The sequence below is a fragment of the Apodemus sylvaticus genome, chromosome 6, assembly GCF_947179515.1.
Source record: "Apodemus sylvaticus chromosome 6, mApoSyl1.1, whole genome shotgun sequence".
In the NCBI taxonomy this organism is placed as follows: Eukaryota; Metazoa; Chordata; class Mammalia; order Rodentia; family Muridae; genus Apodemus; species Apodemus sylvaticus.
In genome coordinates, this window is record NC_067477.1 from 24,916,795 (window position 1) to 24,939,418 (window position 22,624).

Genomic DNA, 22,624 nt, shown 5'->3' on the forward strand with positions numbered 1-22,624 from the left:
CAAAATTCAGCATCCTTTCATGCTTAAAGTCTTGGAGAGAACAGGAATTCAAGGCCCATACCTAAACATAGTAAAAGCAATATACAGCAAACCAGTAGCCAGCATCAAACTAAATGGAGAGAAACTTGAAGCAATCCCACTGAAATCAGGGACCAGACAAGGCTGCCCCCTTTCTCCTTATCTTTTCAATATTGTACTTGAGGTACTAGCTCGGGCAATTCGACAACATAAGGAGGTCAAAGGGATACGAATTGGAAAGGAAGAAGTCAAACTATCATTATTTGCGGACAACATGATAGTCTACCTAAGTGACCCAAAAAAACTCCACTAGAGAGCTCCTACAGCTGTAATTTCCCTTTTAATTAATTTTGTAATGCTTTTTATGTCTACCATTTATCTGCATTATTTTTCATGATTATCTTCAATTTTAATATGTATTTCTATATATTTCCTCTATTTTACCAGTAATGTTTTCAATGTAAATCTTTGATTTTATCACAAATATTTATAATTTCACCTTCAATTAATTTAAAAAGAGTTTTTATATCTACCATTTTATATGTAAATTTTTCCAGGAAATAGTCAATTTTAACATGTGTGTCTATATATTTCTTGAATTTTACCAGAAATATTTTCCATGTAAATCTTCAATTTTATCTGAAAATGTTTATAATTCTACCTTCAATCAACTTAGAATTATCTTTATGCCTATCATTTTATCTGTATAATTTCCTTGATAATCTTTAATTTTAACATGTTTTTCTATATATTTCTTCAATTTTATCAGAAATATTTTCCCTGTAAATCTTCAAGTTTATCAGAAAATGTCTATAATTCTAATTTCAATCAGCTTAGAAATACTTTTATGCCTACCATTATTATATCTATATAAAATTTTCCATGATAATCTTCAATTCTAACATGTTTTTCTACATTTCTACAATTTTATCAGAAATATTTTCCATGTAAATCTTCAATTCTATCAAAATATGTTTCTATTTTATATTTCAATTAATTAATTAGAAATGTTTTACATGTCTACCACCTTACTCTTAATTTTTCCATGAAAATTGTCAATTTTAACATTTTCCTATGTATCTCTTCTATTTTATCTGAAATGTTTTCCATGTAAATCTTTTATCATAAAATGTTTTTACTTCCCTTTTAAATAAAAAAAAACAAAAAAGTAATCTAAAAAAATTTAAAAAAGAATAAAAAAGAATGCAAGTACAGAAGACTTGGTCTTGGGCAATGACTCAGAAGTCCAAGTACTTGAGATATACGCTACAACTAGAGTTCAGAGCTTTAGATCCATAGTAGACAGCAGGTAGATGTGGTGGTCCTCCTGTAATTCCAGCACTAGGATCAAACAGCATCCCAGAAACAAACTGGCTAAGCAGCCTACCATATCTATAAGATATAGGTTCAACTAAGAGACTCTGCCTCAATGAAGACGATAGAGAGTGATCTAAAAAGTCTTCTGACATCAACTTTGGGCATCCACATGCACAAAGGTGTACAGCAGAGAAAAAGACACAGACACACACTACTCTGACACAGACACACACACACACACACACACACACACACACACACTTACACATATGTAATGAAGAAAAAAGGCACAAATATAGACAATTTACATTTTAAAGCACCCCTAGATATTTTTGAAGCAATAATTTAAGCTTTACACTCCTTGATCCAGGCACATGACTTGATGCTTCCTTGTTGTTCCTTCTTTACTCACAGAGCTTTTGTAAGTGCTGGTCTCTTCAATAGACGTGTTCATCTTTTTCCATCTACCCTCTTCCCTTTACTTATGTCTCCACCTGGCCTTACCTGCTCTGAAAGCCCCTCCTGGAGATCTACAGAGAAGAAATTCCTCTGTATTATGTCAGGCCATCTCTTAGCTTTGAAATCCTTATCCTAATTATAATTTTACATATTCCTATATGAATCTTGATTAATATATTTCTATTCATATATTGCAGGGTTCATGAGGTTGGGGGCTATTTACATTTAAGAATGTCAAATAATAATTATGAATAAATATGAGCCAAATGCAGGGTAATTTATTAGCTTCTGTGATTAATGAAATATATCAGGGCAATATGAGCATAGATGTTACTCTTCCGAATGTGATTTTTTTTTTCATTCTGAAGGTGTTTGGTGTCTGTCTGTATTCTTCACAAGTACGGTTCGTATACAAAGTTAGAGTCTGTAGACTTATAGGAGTTTCACATTTAAGGCTACAAGGACAAATAGAGTTAATTATGGAACAACTTTAGGTTAGACTAACTATTTGTAGTGCCTGCTATTTGAGTCTGGCTATTCCCTATTAGAGAGTAGAATAGTATTGTTCCATTCAGAAAGGAGTAGATTGAGACTTATGTATCCCTAGACAAAAGAATGCATTATTCATGTGCTCGCAAGTTCATGCAAAGCAAAGTAAACTTAATGAAGATTTATATCAGGATCTACTTCCTGGCTTTAAAATACATTATTTTCTTGGGCTTATCATGTGAGGGAAGTGGTAGAAACCCCATCCTCCAAGCTATTAAGACTCCATGAACACTGGTTAGAAAATACTCTAGAGATTCATCTTTTGAGAATTAAGGCATGTAGTGACTGTGGGTTTTATGACATAATCAGTCATTTGTCCCCTCTACCATTTTTTTGTAAGAAGACATTGAAAAGAACTTTAATCATCATTGAATGGTGCTATTAAGTATACAGTCTTGTGGATGGAAGAGGGATTCATGTTTTCCTTTAATAAAGATCTTTTATGGGAACTGATATGACATTCCTGACTGCCCTAATCGGATGCCTGTCTACCATGAGTTCATAAGCCTGAAGTATTATCCCAGTCTGGGACACGACATATCTCCCATACTCTTCCCCAGTACTAAAGCCATTCTTAGTAATCTTATATTTCTGGATATTAGCATACTGGTCCTTTGTTGACCACAACATTGAAGACAACATTGATCCTTTGTTGGTAGCATGAACAAGCAGAGATGACTGGATGATGGATGATTGAGTCAAATTATCCACTGCTATGCCTGGAGTTACATTGAATGGCTTTGAATAAGGTATCCCAAACTTTGCTACAAGCATCAGTTCTTTTTAATGTTCTGTTTACACCACCTTTTGTTCAGTCACACCACTTCCCTCCCCATGTTTTTGTTTCTTTCTCTCCTTCTCAAGAGGTTTCCAACACTGCCAAAGCAAAGGCTATTATCTGTGCACCTTAACACAGTGGAACCCTGCCTTGACTGACAAAATCCAGCTGGCTTTTGTATTCTACTTTTTAAAACCTTTGACACGGGTTCTGTTAGCAAGTATTGCTACACAAGTTTTCCAATTTGAAAATCAGTAGAAAAGAGATAACTTTTAATTATCTTTGAATTGGGCAGCTTAACAGTTAAACCTAGTTCTCAGAGACTGGTATATAGAAAATCCATTTGGGGCTCCTGTTTGAAAATCCAGCCAGCCATTCCTTGAGCCAGCATAAAACCTTTCTCATCTGTATTCCCCTTTCAACTTCAGTAGTGTATAAAGAAAAGCATCTTTAGAGACAGACCACAAACTGAAGTTTAAGATATCTAAGACATTTGTTTGAATATTTGTGTTAATATATTGCAAGGATTATTTGAAACTTCAGCATAATTTATTGTTTCAAAGCAAAATAATAATGATGCATCCATTTTATTTGAAAGCAATTATTTTAGATGATTTCCTCTGTATTACATGTAAAGGTATTTAAATTGCATTCTTCATAATATCTGCAGTTGGTCAATAGACCTCAGCATTCTGAGCCTATCATGTAGGTGTTATTGATCCCTTCTATAGATGACAAAATTGAGGCTTTTTGAAGTTATATGTTTTGCACACAGTCACATATCAGGACTCAAATTTTTCTAACTCCAAGTCATGTTTTCAGCTGATTCCTAAGCTGTCCATGAGATGTTGTTTTATTTTTTTTTCATTTTTATTGGTTATTTAATTTATTCACATTTCAAGTGTTATCCTCTTTCCCAATTTCCCCTCCACAAGGCCTCTATAATTTTGTAATGTCAGGCATTCTAAGCAGAAAAAACCCAAATGTCTGCCTAGTCCCTGTCTACAGACTGATCTACTTGATAGTAGCTAAAGGGACATAATAAATAACTTAAATTTTTTATCACATAGTTGGATAATGAATTACAATGAAAGTATAAGAGAGACAGGGATAGCTACTGATGTCCATGTCTATAAGGAATGTATGGCGCCTGTGAGATTTCTGGATAAAAGCTTCCCAGAGGCTTTTGAAGAAAAAATGGTACTGATGCTTTAGGGTACCCTTGAAGAAAGCTAGGTACTATCTTCACTGTGCAGCTGAGGTTGTAAAAGACGCTGGCTGTGTCCATCACTATACAGTGTTCAGAATAGACTGGGAGAAACCTTCCCATTTTACACCATGTCGCTGTGCTGGGCCTTTTGTTGACATATAGTTAAGTGTCATGCACTTAGAGGAATTGCCTCCTAAAGCCAAAACTCATCTTTTTGTGCTTTTGGCATTTTAATAGACATTTACTACCGATGTATTTTTATACTACCAATTTCTTAGTGTGACTGTTTTTCCTTATTGAACAGTTTAGCTAGATGAATGGGGCCTTCATCATTTTTTTTTGTTTTTATCTGATATAAAACATGTACATACATATCTGATATGTAATATGGTAGGTTTCATTCAACAAATTCCTGATAATTCCCAATAATTTTTTAGTAGAATTAGATATTTATATTGAAGTGAATATTTTAGCATTTCTGGTTGTGGTGAAAAAATTCTAAAGAGCATTTTGTCATTGTCTATAGATTTTAAACGGGTTTTGAATTATGGCTCAATAATATGTCAAAACCAGTACCTTAACAATGTGGATAGTCTTAACTTAAAATATACTACAAAGGTAGGTTTATGGTTCAACAAAGAACATTTCTCTTTTGCCTTCTGGGTAGAAATATTGGCAAAGTGAAGCTAATAGATATTTTCTTACATCTCCAAATATTCCTGCTAAAATTTACATAGAATCAGTTTACGATTTCCAATGTAATATCTATAGTACATGTTTTAGAGCTGTAGCACATTTAATAGTGAATGCTATTATGGAGAGCCTTGGACTTGTGTAAAGAATATATTCTGGGGAAATCTTCAAACTTTGTCAATTTCATAATTTTTTGTAAATTGCGTGATGAAATGTGTGAATGTGAGCAGCTGGTTTCCATAAGGGCAGTGAAGCCAGGCTGCTATCTCGTTCCCTAAAGTCTTTCCTTGGCCAAGTAAACCATGCACACCTCAGCTGAGAATTTGGACTTCAACTAAATGCCACTTTACCAAATTAAGGGTCTTGGAATTTTAAAATAATCTGCAGATATCTTAAATGATGATATTTAAATGGGGGGAGGCCAAAACATTTATTACTTTTACCTCATGCTATATTCAAGGTATTGTGAAATGGAATTATAGGAGATGTGGAGTTAATGCACATATTTCCCAGAATTCCAATAGCATAAAGTAGTGTGTGAGCAGAACACTCTCAAGAAGAAAAATAGATCTGAACTAGCAGGACAGAGAAATTCATCATAAAACTAAATGAACTCAGTGGGGGCTCCAAGGTTGAACAGAATTTTTAAAAGGAATGACTAAGTGATGGCGAGAAAGTGAGGGAAAGATCCAGGTGTGGGTCCTTCAAATTCCTTTATCAGCTTGCATGCATGTTAAATCTCCCTCCTTTCATTCCATTCGCTGTAACAATCTCATTTTTTTTCTCTGAAGACACAGCATCTCCAGAGGCCTTCTCAACATATCTTTGAACTCTTTATATTAATCTATTTGTCTTTGTAGTTATGCATAATTTCATTGTAAATCATACCATCCTTAATTACAAATTTTTCATTGTTTTGTATGTACCTGTACATGGTGTGCATTTTTGGTGGGTTTGTCTGCCTGTGGAGGTGTACCTTTTATTGTAGTCTAACATTTTCCTCTGAGATTAATACATTCCAACCTGCAGAAAGTCCTTAAGCAAGAAAATAAATAGCTCAAAATAGCATCAGGAAGTCCCTGAAACTGACCAGATTCACTTGGTGCCTCCCTGCCAGAGTTAGCAATAAAAGCAAGAATTACTGAAGTAGAAATTTCTGGTTTCTTTGGAGACCAGGTCATGATGATGTTTTGTTGGGGGTGGAGACAGGTGAAAGAATGCTTTGCTGAAGCAGACACAGGTGAGAGGATGCTTCCCGGAAGCAGACATGTGAAAGGATGTAATATGACCACAGGCAGTGGGACAAGGCTAATGCTTGCACCACTTCTCTAGTCTCTGCTGTGGATACTCTGGCACTGGATGGCTATGCATTGCTTTGCTGATCTTTGTCTTGACTTTGTAGAGAGTAACTTGCCAAAAAACATGTCCTGACAGTTCTGCTTCCATGGATTGAGGAAAATCAGGCAGAGGTTCACAGTTTATTCTGGATCACTCTGCCAATGCTGATTTGTGTTTGGTGCTTTGCTAGTAGACTGAACTGCTGATATACTGATTACAAAGACTGGAATCACCCCAAAGAACTATTTCTAAACAGATGCACTTCCCTAGAGTCCTAATAACCTTTCTTTTTTACTACCTCTGGTAGATGGTGGGCTAGCAGGGAAGGTAAGGCATTTAAGAACCCTATTACAGTAGACTTTGAAAAAAATCTAAGCAAACAAATTCCTCTCAGAAGAGAATGCCAATCGGCAAAGAGTCTCGGACCAGACCAGCTGCCCGGAAGACATTAAGAGCAATTGAAGCTCCTGGAATGGACCCCTTCTAGCCGGTTGAGCCAGCTGGAAGCTGTGCAGTATGCTCTGGGTTCTGAGCTTTATGAGCTGTCACCCATGCTGTGGTAGGCTTTGGTGAGGCAGCTGTTTTGAGTCCTTTCTGCTCCTATAAGTAAACCCTCACCCATATTCCTGTAAGAGATCCCAATAAAACTTACTGGTTCACTAAGCTGGACTTTGGTTGTATCTGTACTTTGGACATTCATGGTTTCCCTATCTGGAGTGAGTAGATTTGTGTGTTGTGTCTCCCCAGGAAAAGTTTTCTAACATAAGAAAATATGTGTGAGGTCCTGTGTGTTCTGTCTCTTCCCTGGTGGTGTCTGTGTACTGCCAGGTTCACAGGCTCAGGGAAATAAGGCTAAGTCAAGGACCTTGGGATGGAGGGATTGGGACAGGGAGTTTGTAATATGCCAAGATAGAAGGGGGGAAAGCAGTCTGGGACGAGCAGTGTCCCAGTCTGATTGGGAGTGAGTTCCAAGTGCCAGAGGGTCAAGAGAAGAGAGAACGCCTTCTTCATGAGTCTCGGTGTTATAGCTCCTTTGGATGAAGGCCTTCCCTGTGATGATCTTTAATAAGGTAGCTCTCTGAGAGTTTCTTAGCTTATTTGCATTTCTTTATTGGGGGACGACGTGAATGCAGATGCTTTGTTTGAGGTGAACCAGGGATTATATAATTTTGGGGAATGACATGAAAATATTCAAGAAGGAAAGGTCATCAGGGGAAGACTAAGGCTCTGAGATGCCTCATTAGCATGGAGAAGCATTCTAGGTGTTGTGGTATATGACTGACTGACCATGGTCACCTTAGTTGAGGGTCCTGGTTAAGTATTCCAGAGCACACATGGAGGTAGGGAGGGAGCAGCCTTACTCCTGCCATTTCAAGTCTCTGTGACTCCCAGGGTTTGAACATACTCCAATTCACCAGTCCCATACCATCTGGTGGCACAGTCAACCTGTCCTCCACGTGTGAGTGTTTGTGCCCATGTGTGTACCAGCATGAGGTTGATAGCATGAATGTTCCTTGGTTGTTGTCTACCTTATATGTTGAGGTAGAGTCTCTCTCTAGAGTCTAGACGTCACTGATTCACATTGTATAGGCAGGGTCCCAAGGGTTTTGTTTCTACCTCCTTGGCACTGGTGTGATAGATAGGCTGCCTGACCCTCCAAGCATTTACGTGGATGCTGTAGATCCAAACGTGATTACTTCTGTTTCTATGGCAAAGCTTTTTACTCACTGAACCACCTTTCCAGGCTCTACCATTTGTGTGTGTGTGTGTGTGTATATGAGAGAGACAGAGAGACAGAGACAGAGAGACATCAGAAACACAGAGACACAGAGAGACACAGAGCCAGAGACACAGAGATATGCTTTGAAGGGACTCTAGCTGGCTTAACCCTGGAGACCATGGCTCTAGCAGGCCTTTCCCTTCTCTCCCATTCCTTCTGCCTTACTAAAAATCATTAGATTAAATGCCCAGAGCCAGCTACTAAGGTCTATTCCTTTATTTGGCTACTTACCCCTTCTGAGATTGACTACCAAGTGTCAGCTTTCTAAGTACTGAAGTTCCGCAATCAAAGGCCCCCTTTGACTGTCCTAATTAATATTCCTGATTAAAATTAAACACCTCATCCTAACACAGGGTAGGCTTACCATTTCTGCCTTTATAACCCACCATTTTCCTATGTGTCATGTTTGTCTCCTACTATCCAGATGCAGGCCTTTATTCCCCTCCGTGACAAATATTCTTGTCTCCTCCTCCTTCTTTCTTTCTTCTTTCTCACCCTCTATCTCCTGACTTTGTCTCTTATTCTCAGTCTCCTGTCCCTCTGGGGCAGATAAATCTTTGTGTGTGTGTGTGTGTGCATGCTGAGAACTTGGTCTTCGGGGTCCTGAGCCAATATTTTTAATGTTCTACATCACAAGTGAGAAGGCCAGAAGGCAACCTTGGGAGTTAGTATTTGGCTTCCATTTGTCTGAGGCAGGACCTGTTCTTCCCTGCAGCCAATGCTAATCTAGCTGGCATACAATCTTTTGAGGGTTTTCTTGTCTCCACTTTCCATCTTTATCAACTAAGTAACCTCCCCATCCCAGAAATAGTGTCAGTGTATTCTGAGACTCCCAATATCAGTACATTTTCTTGTGGCTGTGATAAAATACACTAACAAATATATTTAGCAAGGGAAGAGCTGATTTTGGCCACAGTTTAGGATTATCTTCGCTTACGGCAGGTAAGACATTGGGGCAGGTGGATAAGGCAGCTGCTCACACTGCATCCACACAGAGAGAAGAATGTTGGTGCTTAGCATGCCCTTTATACCTGATTCAGTTCAAGACTTCAGCCTATATCAGAGGCCCATCTTTAGAGGGGGGTCAACTCATTTCAATTAATCCAATCTAAAATCCTCATCACTGGGGATGAAGACCAGAAATTGGTCTTCAAGGTGAATCTGGAACCTGTCAAGTTAGCAACCATTATAAACCGTCTCCTCTAGATATATTTGGAGTTACTTAGAACTTCTGTACATACTGTAGAGAATCATGCCTTTGCATACATTTATAGTTATTTTTAAATCCGAATGATTTACTTTGAAACCATGTAAGTTATCTATGATGAAATAATGCAAATTTAAATGTCAGTTGGCCCATTACACTTAGATGTGTGCATTGAATTACTTTGGCCATTTTTATCAGCAAGGTTAAATTTTAAACAGTCTTAAATTGTATGTGGGCACATTTACAATTCAGTTGGAAAATGCATTTCAGTTAGCCAAATAATTCTCTCTCTCTCTCTCTCTCTCTCTCTCTCTCTCTCTCTGTGTGTGTGTGTGTGTGTGTGTGTGTGTGTATGTGTCTGAGATAGAGACAGATTATATATATATATATATAATGTATATATATATATGTTACAAAGAGATTAAAAACAAACTTTAAAACTTGACAATATGATTTTATTTTAAAAGGAAAAGTATAATGAATTCTTTTAATAAGCAGCTTTATAATTTTGAAAAAACTAGAAAATCAAGTATAATATGATATCATAGCATAAAATACTTTCTAAATGAATATTTAAAAAATTTAATTTTAATAATAGATGCTTTTTGAAAAGATCCTTTACCCTTTCAACTTAGTTAAAACAGAGACTATTTACTTAGTAGAAAAACTAGGAAGAAGAAAGAGTTTGAAACCCTGAGAATATTCCACAGATGGAGCTGAGTTCTTTGCTCAATGAAGCCCAATCTCCAGCCACTCATAGGTGTGTTGTTGTATTTACTGTGAGTGCCCAGGCAGGCTTGGGGAGTACTGTACAGGCAGGGGATAGAGCTTTGAAACTGAGAGGATGTTAAGGAGTCCAAGGGGAGGGCTTCCTCCATAAAACACCAAAGGGACAGAACACTAAATTTCTGTTTAAGGAGAAAGGTCTCCTGCCTTCTGTATTTCTCACTGATTGGCTGTGCTAAGCAGGGTAGTTCCTCTTCACTATAATTCACCATGTCTGGTCTCAGTTCAGATTGCTTTTTGCTGCAAAAGGAGGCATATTTATTGTGTCAGCAAGAATTGAGTAGCTCTGAAGTGTGACCTGATAGCTTAGCCTTCCCTCGCAGAGCTGAGGCCAACATGGTACAAAGATGTGCTCAGCATGACCATCCGCTTACAGACAATTATTGGAGATCTGTGACTCATCTCTTTAAGTTCTGGCTCAAATTAGTGTTGACTCTGTAATTAGAAAACAAAATTCAACTTATTTTTTTTTAAATAAGTTAACTTACCTATTTCTTCTTGTGTTTAAAACTTTCTAATTTACAGTTGATAATGGGAGAGTGATACTATGGCACAATAAATAATGATTTGACACATTTCATTTTTACACAAATAAAAAATAATTGAGAAATTGAAAAAATTGGGAACCCATATTTTAAATGGTGGTATTTTTGGGTGCAATAGTAACATGTAAACGTGAATATTCCCCTTTAGTCTAAGGAAAATATTCAGTAAATATAAGTAAAATTTAGCTTTGCTTAAATTTCTTTCCTTGTTTATTTATGAGAGAAGTAAAATTTTCATATAAAAACCACATTGACATTTCGAGGTGTCTTCACCCGCATTATTTACGCTTTTCAGTTTACTGAGTTTTATTAAGGCTAATCTTTTGATCTTTTGTTTAGCATCTTAAAGTCATTGGACTGAAAAACATGTAACCTTCACAATCCCAAATTAACTATTACACAATTTTGTTAGCCATTGGAGCCATGGGTACTGTGGGAAAGAGATTTATTAAAGTTTAATAAATGATTAATGGTTGCATTTCCTATTGAGAAATGAAAGTTTTATGACCCCTGAACTGAAGCACACCATCTTTCTCTCTAAGGTACGATGGCATTTGAAAAGAAACAGAAAAATTATAATAAAAATACTGAGACTGGGGACAACATTTTTCATCTATGGATTTTGAAATTATTTACATTACCAGTGAGCATTTCTTTGAGTCATTTTCAATGTCTTATGTTTTTAGGCACACCAACACCTGCCAAAGAAAGAAATCAGATACGATTAAGCTGCTTATTTTCTGAATTAATAGAGGGAAAAATTATATGAATAATATAAAAGTTCACAGCAATTTAAAACTCATTTATAATTTGACCATGAATTCATTCTGGTTTTGTAGAAAAAGCAATATATTTACCATAGGGAGGCAATCGCAGTGTGGGCGTACCTCAGACTTATCTGTTGCCAACTGGGCAGACACATTTTATTTTCCACGTGGCTAACAGCGTCACAAGATTTAACACATAAAAACAAAGGTTATTCAGCTAAGTTGTGCTTCAGAAAAAAAATGACCCTCCTTTTAGTGTAGTGTATTTTGGATATTACACAAGGCCAACTTGTAATGTTGTTTACCTAAAACCCACACTTTGCTGTTCATCCTGTATTTAATATTGCATCTTAAGGAGGGAAGGTTTCATATGATTTCATCTACTTGCTGTCTAACCAAATTCCAAACTCTGTCTAGGAGATGCAGAGTAAGGAGAAAAGGGTGAGATGTGTTCGACTGAAGAACTGAGGTTGGATGGACAAGGAGGCACACGCTTGTGAAACGACTTCAAGGAAGCCAAAATAGGCCAACTACCACAGCTTTGAGTACAGTGTGGTCTAATAGCAAGGCCTATCTAATACAAACCCTGTAGCTAGCTAGCAAGAAGTTGCCTCAACAACCAAAACACACCAGAAAATAAATTCAAGTAAGGGTTGCCCATGAGAGCACGTTGGGTTGGAAAGGATATCTCTGACCTCTTTTGAGAAAAATTAAGGACGTTTTAATGCCAGTGTCAGAAATAGTTATTTTTTCTGTATATCTGTGGTGTGTATCTGTGTAAGCATGGTCTGTGTGGTACATGCATATGATTGGATTTGTAGAGACCAGAGCAGGGATGTTGAACATCTTCCTCCTTTGTTCCCCACTGTATTTCATATACAGTCTCTCACTAAATAGGAAGTCCTCCATATTATTTATGTCTGCTGGACAGCAAGCTCTAAGGGCCTTCCTGTTTCTGACTCTTAATGTTGGGGATCCAGGCATGCAGGGATAGGTCTGCTTTTGTACATGGGTGCTGAAGATTTGAACTCATGCCATTGTGCTGCAGAGCAAGCACTCTTATCCCTCTAGGCACCTCCTTAGCTCCAAGTTCCATACCTGCCCCTTTAAGAAATCCATGAAAACAAATAGATAACAACACAAAAATTAAATACAACAACAAAACCAATTTTCCTCTTTCCCTTGATAGAGAAATCATCAGAAAGCCACATAAAATGCTACCATAAAATCACTCTAAAATTCATTGTACCATTGCGAATGACTGCACCAATCAGGGCAAGTATGTTCAAGCAGCAACACTCATAATCTAGTCCTAAGATTAAAAGTCAAAATTTTGACAGTAGTTAGGAGAAGTTACTCTATTTTACTTAAATGAATTCATCCTAATTTTAGTTTCAACTGCTAGCCACAGACTTTTTTTTTTTTTTTTTTTTTGTACAAGATTTAGATACCTCAGCTCATTGCCTGGCTGCACATCCGGTCTCTCTCCCCATGTATTATAAATGTTGCATTAATCAGAGGCACCAAGGAGGGAAGAACGGATGTCTGTTCTGAAAAGGAGTAAGGTAATATGGGTCACTGTTAAATTTAATGACTTAATTTATTGGTGACTATTTTTAGAGTACTTTCTTTACTCTTAGAATTAATTTTTACAATGCAGACAGTTTGACACCAGTATATTCTTTATTCTGCTTCTCAAATGTAGTGTCCTCCCCATCCTTGCTTCATGATATCCTTATTAAGTTGTGCTAATAAATAAGTGTTTAATTATAATAGTTTGCTTTATTTCTTCCTTCTGTTATAAAAGCCATGAAAGGGAAAAACTATTTCAAAATTGTTTTGCTTCCCTATGAAACATATTTTCTTTTTACATTTATGTTATTCTTTTTCTAGTGTTATAAGATATCAACCATTCCTGTCATAGTTATCCCATGGGCTTTGTTTTTATAGCCTCATACATTTCTTTGAATATATGCTAGGAGATTTCCATAGATCAAACATTCTGTCAGGAAATCTAAACCCACTGCTCTTTGTTATCTCCAGCATTAATGTGTAAGTTCTTATTATTAATAAGGACCAATCTATAAGATGACTAATATTGCTAATACTTTGGGTCAATGACTCTGAACTCAAATAAAAAAGCTTTAATGATACTTAATGAAAATAATGTCAACAAAATGACTGTGTCTCCTTTGATTTACGTGACATACACTTCTTCCTTCTCTCAGAAGGCTTTGCTGAGAAGACTGTAGGGAACTCAGAGACCTAAGACCTCAGTCTAAAGAACCATGTCCTTTATGAATACAACTAGAAATGCTGGTATGTATCAAGGTAAAATGTTCAAAGGGTTTGTTCATAGACTCACTCTATTTTTTATGGCATCCCTATATGTCTCCATGTGACACTAATGTCACTTCAGCAAGTTTCAGATGAAGAGGATTTCCCATAGCTCTATGCTGAGGTGTCTTTACAGTTGTGTGCATATTTGTGTCTCATGCAACTACACGTTGAGGGATGATATCTTTTAAACTTTGTGTTGATGGGATCTGTAAGAATGCTTGCCCCTCAGTCAGAGCTTGGTGAATGTGTGAACTAAGGTATGGATAGACCCACTTTTTAAAAATATCTGTGTATCACAGGTTTTTATTCTGGAACACCGTACTGCCTCAGGATGCCTAAATGCATATTCAGTATAGGGAGTACAAGGAGTTAAGACTGTTGAGTTGGGCACTACATCTTTCTAGTACAAATTCTCAAATGCACTAAGAAGGTGTTTGTTTTTTTTTGTTTGTTTGTTTTTTTTTGTTTTTGTTTTTGTTTTTTTTTTGGAGACTTCCTTTTGAAAGGCACCTCCACATTAGCAGTCAGACTCAAGGGTTCTGTCATATGCTTTCTCTAGTTTCAACACATGTTTTAGTCAACTAGAAAGTTAAGGCATTCCTTATAAAACAAAGCCCTGAGTTGCTCCCTAAGCTCTTTGTGCTATCTGTTGCCCATGTCTCTGTTTCCCTTGCTCTTTGGTCACACCTCCAAACATGAATCAGGAAGAGGAAGTAATTATGCTTTTCTTCTGAGGTTTTCCCACCATGAATGACTGCCTCTCTGAGTCACTTTGAACCAAGTCTGGATAGCATTCCTTTTAATTTTCTTTTCTTTGCATGTAATACATTTCTCAGCAATACAGTTTTATAACAGTAAGATACTGCATCTAATTAACTTTTGTATTTATTCCCGAGCCTGGGACTATAAATCACTTTTATTTAGAACAAATATAAATTTTTCATACCTTATAAGGATATTACCAGTAAATAATTCAACTTCTGAGTTCATTCAACAGATATAGTCTTCATCCAGTTACCACTATGTTTGAAGTTAGACTCTATTCTCCTAGATAAAAGTCTTCACTGCACTCCATGCTGTCTGATCTCAGAACATAGGTCTAATTTGAGCCTTTCCTAAAGAACTCCACGAAGTCAGAGCCAACCTGACATTCTTTGCATAGGACTTAACACAGTGCCTGGTAACATAGCACATGCCAAAATATATTTTAAAAATTCAATGTAGGGATCTCTAATAAACATGTAGTTTTCCTGTGATTACTCAAATATAAAGGCTGATCTGTGCCATGAAGGAATCCACATAGAGGAAAGATGAACATCCTAACACATCAGTGGGGCTTAATAGCACAGAAGAAATGGAATGGATTCAGGAGCAGAGAAGTGGACTTTTTGTAAGAAGGAATCACGACCAACCACAGAGAAGCAGATCAGAGCCTTAGAACAGTAAAAGTATATAAGGCAGCAAGATCACGTTCCAGGCACTTGGGACAATACTGGAATTTACCAGATCTAAGACACATTGTAAACTATCTAATAAAAACTAAAGTCTACACTTAGGGAAAAAGTGTGTTAAGGAAAGAAAACCATACATATGGTATTTTACATATTTTGGAGGCAATTTGGCCTCATGTAATATATCCAATTAGCTTCTGGACTGGAGTGATCAAATTAGTCTTATTTTCAAATTAGGCATTACAGGATATTTTGAAAGGTGATGACCATATCTTTTTTTATGTTTATTTATTTAGCTTGTATATGAGTGTGAGTGCTGTGCCATGGCAAGCGCGTGTAGGTCAAGGAGTAGAGGTCAAAGGGCAAGTTGCAGGAGGTGGCTCTCTGCTTGAACACACATAGGTTTGAGAAATCCAACCCACTTCATTAGGCCTGTTGACAGGCAACCTTACCAGCTGAACCATCTTTCTGTCTATCTTCATGTGTCTTAAAGTAGTACATCACATATTAATTGAGCATTCCTTTGTTTTATATCTTTTAAATATCAAACAAAATCTTATTTTTAATATTGGTAAATATTAAAAGAACATACACAATCAAAAGCTGCTAATTAAGCTAATAAAATATCAGCAATCAAAATAGTAGCAAATAATTTTAAGCTGGCTATTCTTTTGTTTGACATTTACATATTGTCCATTTTTTTTAAAAGTTTTTTTAATTGTGTATGAGGTTTTTTTTCATGCATTTATGTGCATGAATCACACGTGTTTCTTATGCTCTAGGAGTTCAGAAAGCATGTTGGATCCCTGGAACTTGAGTGACAGGTAGTTTTGAGCTGTCTGATATGGGTGCTAGGAGCCAAACCCAGGCCCTCTGCATGAACAGAAAGTACTCTTTACCACTAACTCACCTTTCCAGTGTCCCTATTATTTCCAATATTATTATTGATTATTGATTATAGCAGTAGGAACACTATACATATACAACTGTGACCAGTAATATCCGTATGTTAGAGCAAAGAGAACATCTAGTCCTTTTGAAACTGTTATTTTTTATATTTTAAGTATTATTTTCCAATAAGCAGTTCTATATATATTTCATATTTTAGTTATGTTCTATATTCTCTTTTTTATTATTTTATTTATTTATTTTTTTAAATTTATTGATATATTTATTTACATTTCAAATGATTTCCCCTTTTCTGGACCCCCACTCCCCAAAAGTCCCATCAGTCCCCTTCCCTCCCTCTGTTTTCCTACATGGCAGCTCACACTGGGTTTTACTTGACAGCCTTAGCTGAAGACTCAAAGCATTCTTAAGACATCATGTGAGAGTGCAGATATTTGTGACAACCGAGAAGAATGTCATTCTGTTTCAGTACTGGCTCACAGTACATGCACTGTGATGGTAGATGAGGCTCACTGGCTACTGAGAAAGGCAGGGGAACAATGTTGAAAGTCCTGATGAAAAGATCATTGTTGCTCTAAAAGCATGTGTTTCATATTTAGAAGCGTCTATAGGATAAAAAAAAAGTGACCTGAAATACAAGTGGAAAACCTGAAGCAGAACTTAACTTCTGAAGGCCTTGTGCATTACATAATGTAGCAGGCAGCTGGTGTCATGGATGGCTTTTTAGACAGAAGATGAGTGTGGGCACATCACAGATATAAATAATTGCTCTGGCAGGATTGGGACAGACAGAACATGAGAGATACTGGTGATGAGAACACTAGGAAGGGTACAAAATAAGAAATGTGTGGAGTAAGGCTTATGGACAGAAGTAAAGACATTTAAGAGGTAATGTTAAGGCAAATGCAATTCTATTCAGTGACTAGACGTGGAAAAGAGGAAGAGGTGAGATTTTTTTGATATTTGTTTTGAAAGACTCCATCATACTCTGCCTCAAGATTTCCTTCTCTCTCTCTGACTTAGAAATTGGAGATGCCATCAGTTGAAACTGAAATTCTAGGCAAGAATGATAGAGCCCAGGCAGGTTTGGATATATGGTGGTACGTATATTAAATAGACAATAAGATGGTCCTATTCACCTAGGAGCTTGTATTAAATGTAGGAAACAAAGTGGCTTACAGACTTGGATGTTATCAGGAAGATATCATGAAGGTAGAGTCCTAGAATCCTTTTGGCATACTATATAGACCCTAAAGAGAGGATAGAAGGAATGAGATTTGGAAGAGGGACATCAACACATATAGGGTAAAGAGCAGGTGTGGCTAGAAGTCCACCTAGCTTCTGGCAAGAGCACTGTCAAGACTTAGTGGTCCATAGCTCTAAGTGTTGCAAAAAAGTGAGGAGATAGGTCTCTGTCTTTGTCTCACATGTGTGTGTGTGTGTGTGTGTGTGTGTGTGAGAGAGAGAGAGAGAGAGAGAGAGAGAGAGAGAGAGAGAGAGAGAGAGAGTTGTTCTATCACCAAGGTTTTGTTTAATAAGAACCAACTGAGGGCCCTTTCCAGGACTTTCCAGGACTTTCCAGGCCTTTCCAGGCCTTTCCAGTATGTGTGTCTCCCTTCTGCCTCAGGACCTTTGTACTCACTCCCTTTTTCATGGATGGATCTCATACTAGTTTTCTCTTTATCACTCCCTGGTTTCCAGATCAGCTCTGAGACTTAGGATCTTATGATGACTGAAGGTGAGGTCTTCTTGAGCTTCACAAAACCTGATACAAATGAGCTGTGGAATGGCATATGAAGTATTACTTTGTGCAACTGTTTCACTTGACTGCAGCTCTACAGGAATGGGGGCTTTGCTTCCGTTGCTCAGCTTTGCAGTTCTAACACCTCACAAATTGTCACAAGACATTCAGCACCCAACAATACAAAACTTCCTTAGTCATTGATAAAATTTAGATGCTCTGTAACCTCTTTAATGAACGTGTAAGGAAATAAAGAGATGATTGGAAAATTGTTGGCCAAATGTCACCTCTGTCTTGGAATCAATGTATGTTTGGAGTGATCAGGTAACTGTTCAGATCACCTAACGATGTCTGCCATTTATCTATGTCACAGGGATGACAATTGTACTCAGCAGATTGGTCAATATGGGCATTCTGTGCCTTAGTACAGACTAAAACACTTAGGACAGTGTCTGGCATGGTATTGACATGTATGTGTTTAAATTTTACTTTTTATAATCAGCTTCTTCTCCACCCTCTTCCTCCTCAGTGAGGTTTTCTGCTATCTCACTTTAGAAACAAGCCATTAATAGTCCATGGTGAATGGGTAATGGCTCAATCCATTAAGGGTGATGCCATCTCTAGGTTGATGGTCCTAGGTTCTATAAGGATCAGGTTGAACAAGTTGAAAGGAGCAAGCCGGCAAACAGAACTTCTCTGAGGCCTTTGCACAAGCTCTTCTCCATGCCCCTGCTCTGCTTGAGCACCTGTTGACTTCTTTTTATGAAGAACTCTGATCTGGAAGCTTAAACCACATAAATTCTTTCCTCCCCAAGTTACTTTGTTCTTTTGTATTTCATCACAGCAATAGTAACTCTAACTAAGAAAGTCTCTGACAATGTCATGCCTTGGTATGTATCCTAAAGACTTTATATCCTAATAAAAAATAATCATTTATAAAAAATAATCCATGGTGAATAGTCTAAAATTAACTTTAATCCCAAGCATGTTCCTAATTACAGGACTAATTGAACATTCCGGTGACCTGAATAAGTTTCAGACATCAAGGTTTTCATCAGTCTGTGATATTCAGGCAGAAATCACCCAGAAACTATCTATATGTAGCATGCAATTTCTTCATCTGGCATTTGGACATGACTCTACACTTCCCCATTTAAAAAATACATGACTCTTCCAATGATATATGCATTTTCCTTTTTAAAGAGCAACAATTAAGTGCATATTGTATCTAGTCTTCTAAATGCACAATAGAGAATGTGACTTCTTTTTCTGTGACTTCGTTCATAGCATGAAACTTACCATTTATTTCAATGAAATGTGTTCCAGGGTCTTGAGGGAAATTCTATTTGATGACATGCAAGCTCATAAAAGCAGCTTTGTAATTAAACTAAATTAATTGTTTATTTTGATAGAACTTCTACAAGCTAGAGATGACTATATAAACATTTAAGTAGAGAAGATCTTTATAGGCCTAATACATTTAATAATTCATTAAAATATGCATGTAAAGCAAAATGATAAATTATATTTGAGTTATAATGCAAAGTTATTCTAAACATAGGTAACACTATTTAAAATAAAGAAAATAACAACTTTTTAACAATTTAGCTATAAAAGAAAATAACAGTTTTTCACAAGTGCTAAGAAATGGTGGCCCATCCTTGCTATATCTGTTCTAACAAAGTAGACTGGGAGAGTCAGTTGTTTGAAGCCAACCTAGGCTACATAGCAAGGAAAAATAGGTATGCATACAGTAATAAGAATCTAGTACCTACAGAACAGAAAACATACGACTATCACTTATGACCACAGCCTATTGTCAACTTATTGCCTTTCAAATGTATTATAAAGTGCTTTCAAAGATTTGTTTATTATATTATATGTGTGTGCGTGTCTTGCTTGCTCAAGTGTATGTGTACTATGTGTTTACACGGTGTCTATGGAGCCTGGGAAAAGGCATTGGAGCCTTTGGAACTGGACTTAGAGGCTGTTATAAACTGCTGTATGGGCTTCAAATATGATGCCTCTCTTCAGTTGGATTCTGGCAGCAATGCAGTGGTTCATTTCTTCTGTAGCTCTCTCTTTCTTCCTTTCACTTCTGGAAACATAGCCACTGGTGTCTGCAGTGGTGTCCTCAAGGTGGTCAATGACAGGAAAGTTCTCAAGTCCTCGACACTGGGAGTGAAGGAACACGTGAAGGCATGCCTTCATGCCTTCTGCCTGAGTGAGGATAAGACCAACCTGGAGGAGCGCAGCACGCGCCTGGTAGGAGATGTGGGACGGACTGTGGAAGACCCCTACATCACTTTTGTCAAGGTTCTGACAGATAAGGACTGCTGCTGTGCTCTCTATGATGCAACCTACAAGACCAAGGAGAGCAAGCAGGAGGCCCTGCTGTGTATCTTCCAGGCCCCGAAGAATGCACCCCTTAAGAGCAAAATGTTCTCTGCCAGCTCTAAGGATGGCATGAAGAAGAAAATGACAGGAATATAAAGCATAAATACAAGCAAACTGCTATGAGATCAAGAATCATTGCATTCTGTCAGAAAACTGTGGTGTCAGTGCCAGCATCTCCCTCTTAAAAGAACTGTTTCCAGTCCCTACCTGGAGTATATAGCAGCCCCAGACCTGCTCTTGGGTGTTGCAGGCTACCTCTTTCCTTTAAAGCCAAAGGGTCTAGAAGGATCCCATCAGGGAAAGGACAATCTCTTCATCCCAGTTGCCAAACATCCCTTCCACCCTCTGTACAGTCCTCTCTTCATCCCCGATAGTTCTGGCTTCCCCAAACTGTTTTTGATCTTCAGATTCAACCTGGGTTGAAGCAGAACAAGTCCTGTTCCAGGCACCCAGTTTTGGGAGAGCTTTCTTTTTCTTTTCTTCTTTTTTTGGGGGAGCAAAAGCTGAAAAACTTTATTGTGTACTTACTTAAAAACATGTGTTTCCTCATCCTAATGGAAAAATAGTAAAAACAAAAGTTCAAAGTTTTGTTTGATGAATCTATTCTCTAACATATTTTTGTCATGTAATATTTTCTGTTGGTCTGTCTCCTCTCAGATCTTCCTGAGTTTTTTCTTTTTTTTTATTGAATATTGTCTTCATTTACATTGCCAATGGTAAAACCTTTCCCGATTACCCCCTCCACTAAGACCCCCAGCTCCTCGCCCTGCCTCCACGTATATGCCTCTCCACCTAGCACACTCCCTCCTCCCCCCCTCAGTTTCCCTTTGTTGGGGCCTCTATTGAGCCTTTGCCTGACCAAGGACCATTCCTCCCACTGATGCCCAACATGGCCTTCCTCTGCCACATTTTTGGCTGGAACCATGTGTGCCCCCTTGGTTCAGTCCCTGGGAGTCTTGGGGTGCTGGGTGGCTGAAATCATTGCTCTTCCCATGGGGCTATAAACCCCTTCAGCTCCTCTGGACCATCCTCCAGCTCCTCCATTGGGGACCCCATGCCTAGTCCAATAGTTGGTTGTTAGCATCTGTCTCTGTATGTGTAAGGCTCTGGCAGGGCCCCTCAGGAGACAACCATGGCATGCTCCTTTTGGTATACACTTCTTATTGTCCATAGTAGTGTCGGGGTTTGTTGACTGTTTATAGAATGAATCCCCAGCTAGGGCAGTCTCTGGGTGGCCTTTACTTCAGTCTCTGCTCCACACATTTTCTCCATTATTGCTCCTGTGAGTATTTTGTTCCCTTTCTCAGAAGAACCAAAGCACCCTCACTAAAGTCCTTCTTCTTCTTGAGCTTCCTGTGCTGGGTGAATTGTAACTTGCTTATTTTGAGTTTTTGGGCTAACATTCGCTTATTAGTGAGTGCATATCATGTGTGTTCTTTTGTGATTGAGTTGCCTCACTCAGGATGACTCTTTCTAGTTCTATCCATTTGCCTAAGAATTTCATGAATTCATTGTTTTTAATAGTGGAATAGTACTCCATTGTGTATATATACCATAGTTTCTGTATCCATTCCTCTGTTGAGGGACATCTGGGTTCTTTCCATCTTCTGGCTATTATAAATAAGGCATCTATGAACATAGTGGAGCATGTGTCCTTATTACATGTAGAAGCATCTTCGGGTATATGCCCAGGAGTGGTATAGCTGGGTATGCAGATAGTACTATGTCTAATTTTCTGAGGAATTGCCAACCTGATTTCCAGAGTGGTTTTAACTTGGAAAACCATTGGTGGTGGTACAATCCCACCAACAATGGAGAAGTATTCTCCACATCCTCTCCAGCATCTGCTGTCCCTGAGTTTTTTATCTTAGCCATTCTGACCAGTGTAAGATGGAATCTCAGTGTTGTTTTGATTTGCATTTCCCTGATAACTAAGGATGCTGAACATTTCTTTAGGTGCTTTAGAGCCATTTGAGTTTCCTCAGTTAAAAATTCCCCATTTAGTTCTGTACCCCATTTTTTAATAGGGTTATTTGACCCTCTGGAGACTAACTTCTTGAGTTCTTTGAATACATTGGATATTAGCCCTCTATCTGATGTAAGGTTAGTAACGAACTTTTCCCAATTTCTTGGTTGGCGCTTTGTCCTATTGATTGTGTCCTTTGCATTACAGAAGCTTTGCAGTTTTTTGAGGTCCCATTTGTCGATTCTTGTTCTTAGAGCATAAGCCATTGGTGTTCTGTTCAGGAACTTTTCCCCTGTGCCCATGTGTTCAAGGTTCTTCCCCACTTTCTCCTCAATAAGCTTCAGTGTGTCTGGTTTTATGTGTAGATCCTTGA

General features: G+C 37.7%; 1 protein-coding gene across 1 annotated transcript; it reads left to right on the top strand.

Annotated features, from left to right (window-relative positions):
• The first annotated feature begins 19,808 nt into the window (after nucleotides 1–19,808).
• Nucleotides 19,809–20,381, top strand: LOC127687883 (cofilin-1-like). The gene has a single exon (XM_052186711.1). It carries the CDS (start codon nucleotides 19,809–19,811, stop codon nucleotides 20,379–20,381), a length of 573 nt encoding a protein of 190 aa, XP_052042671.1.
• The last annotated feature ends 2,243 nt before the right edge of the window (nucleotides 20,382–22,624 follow it).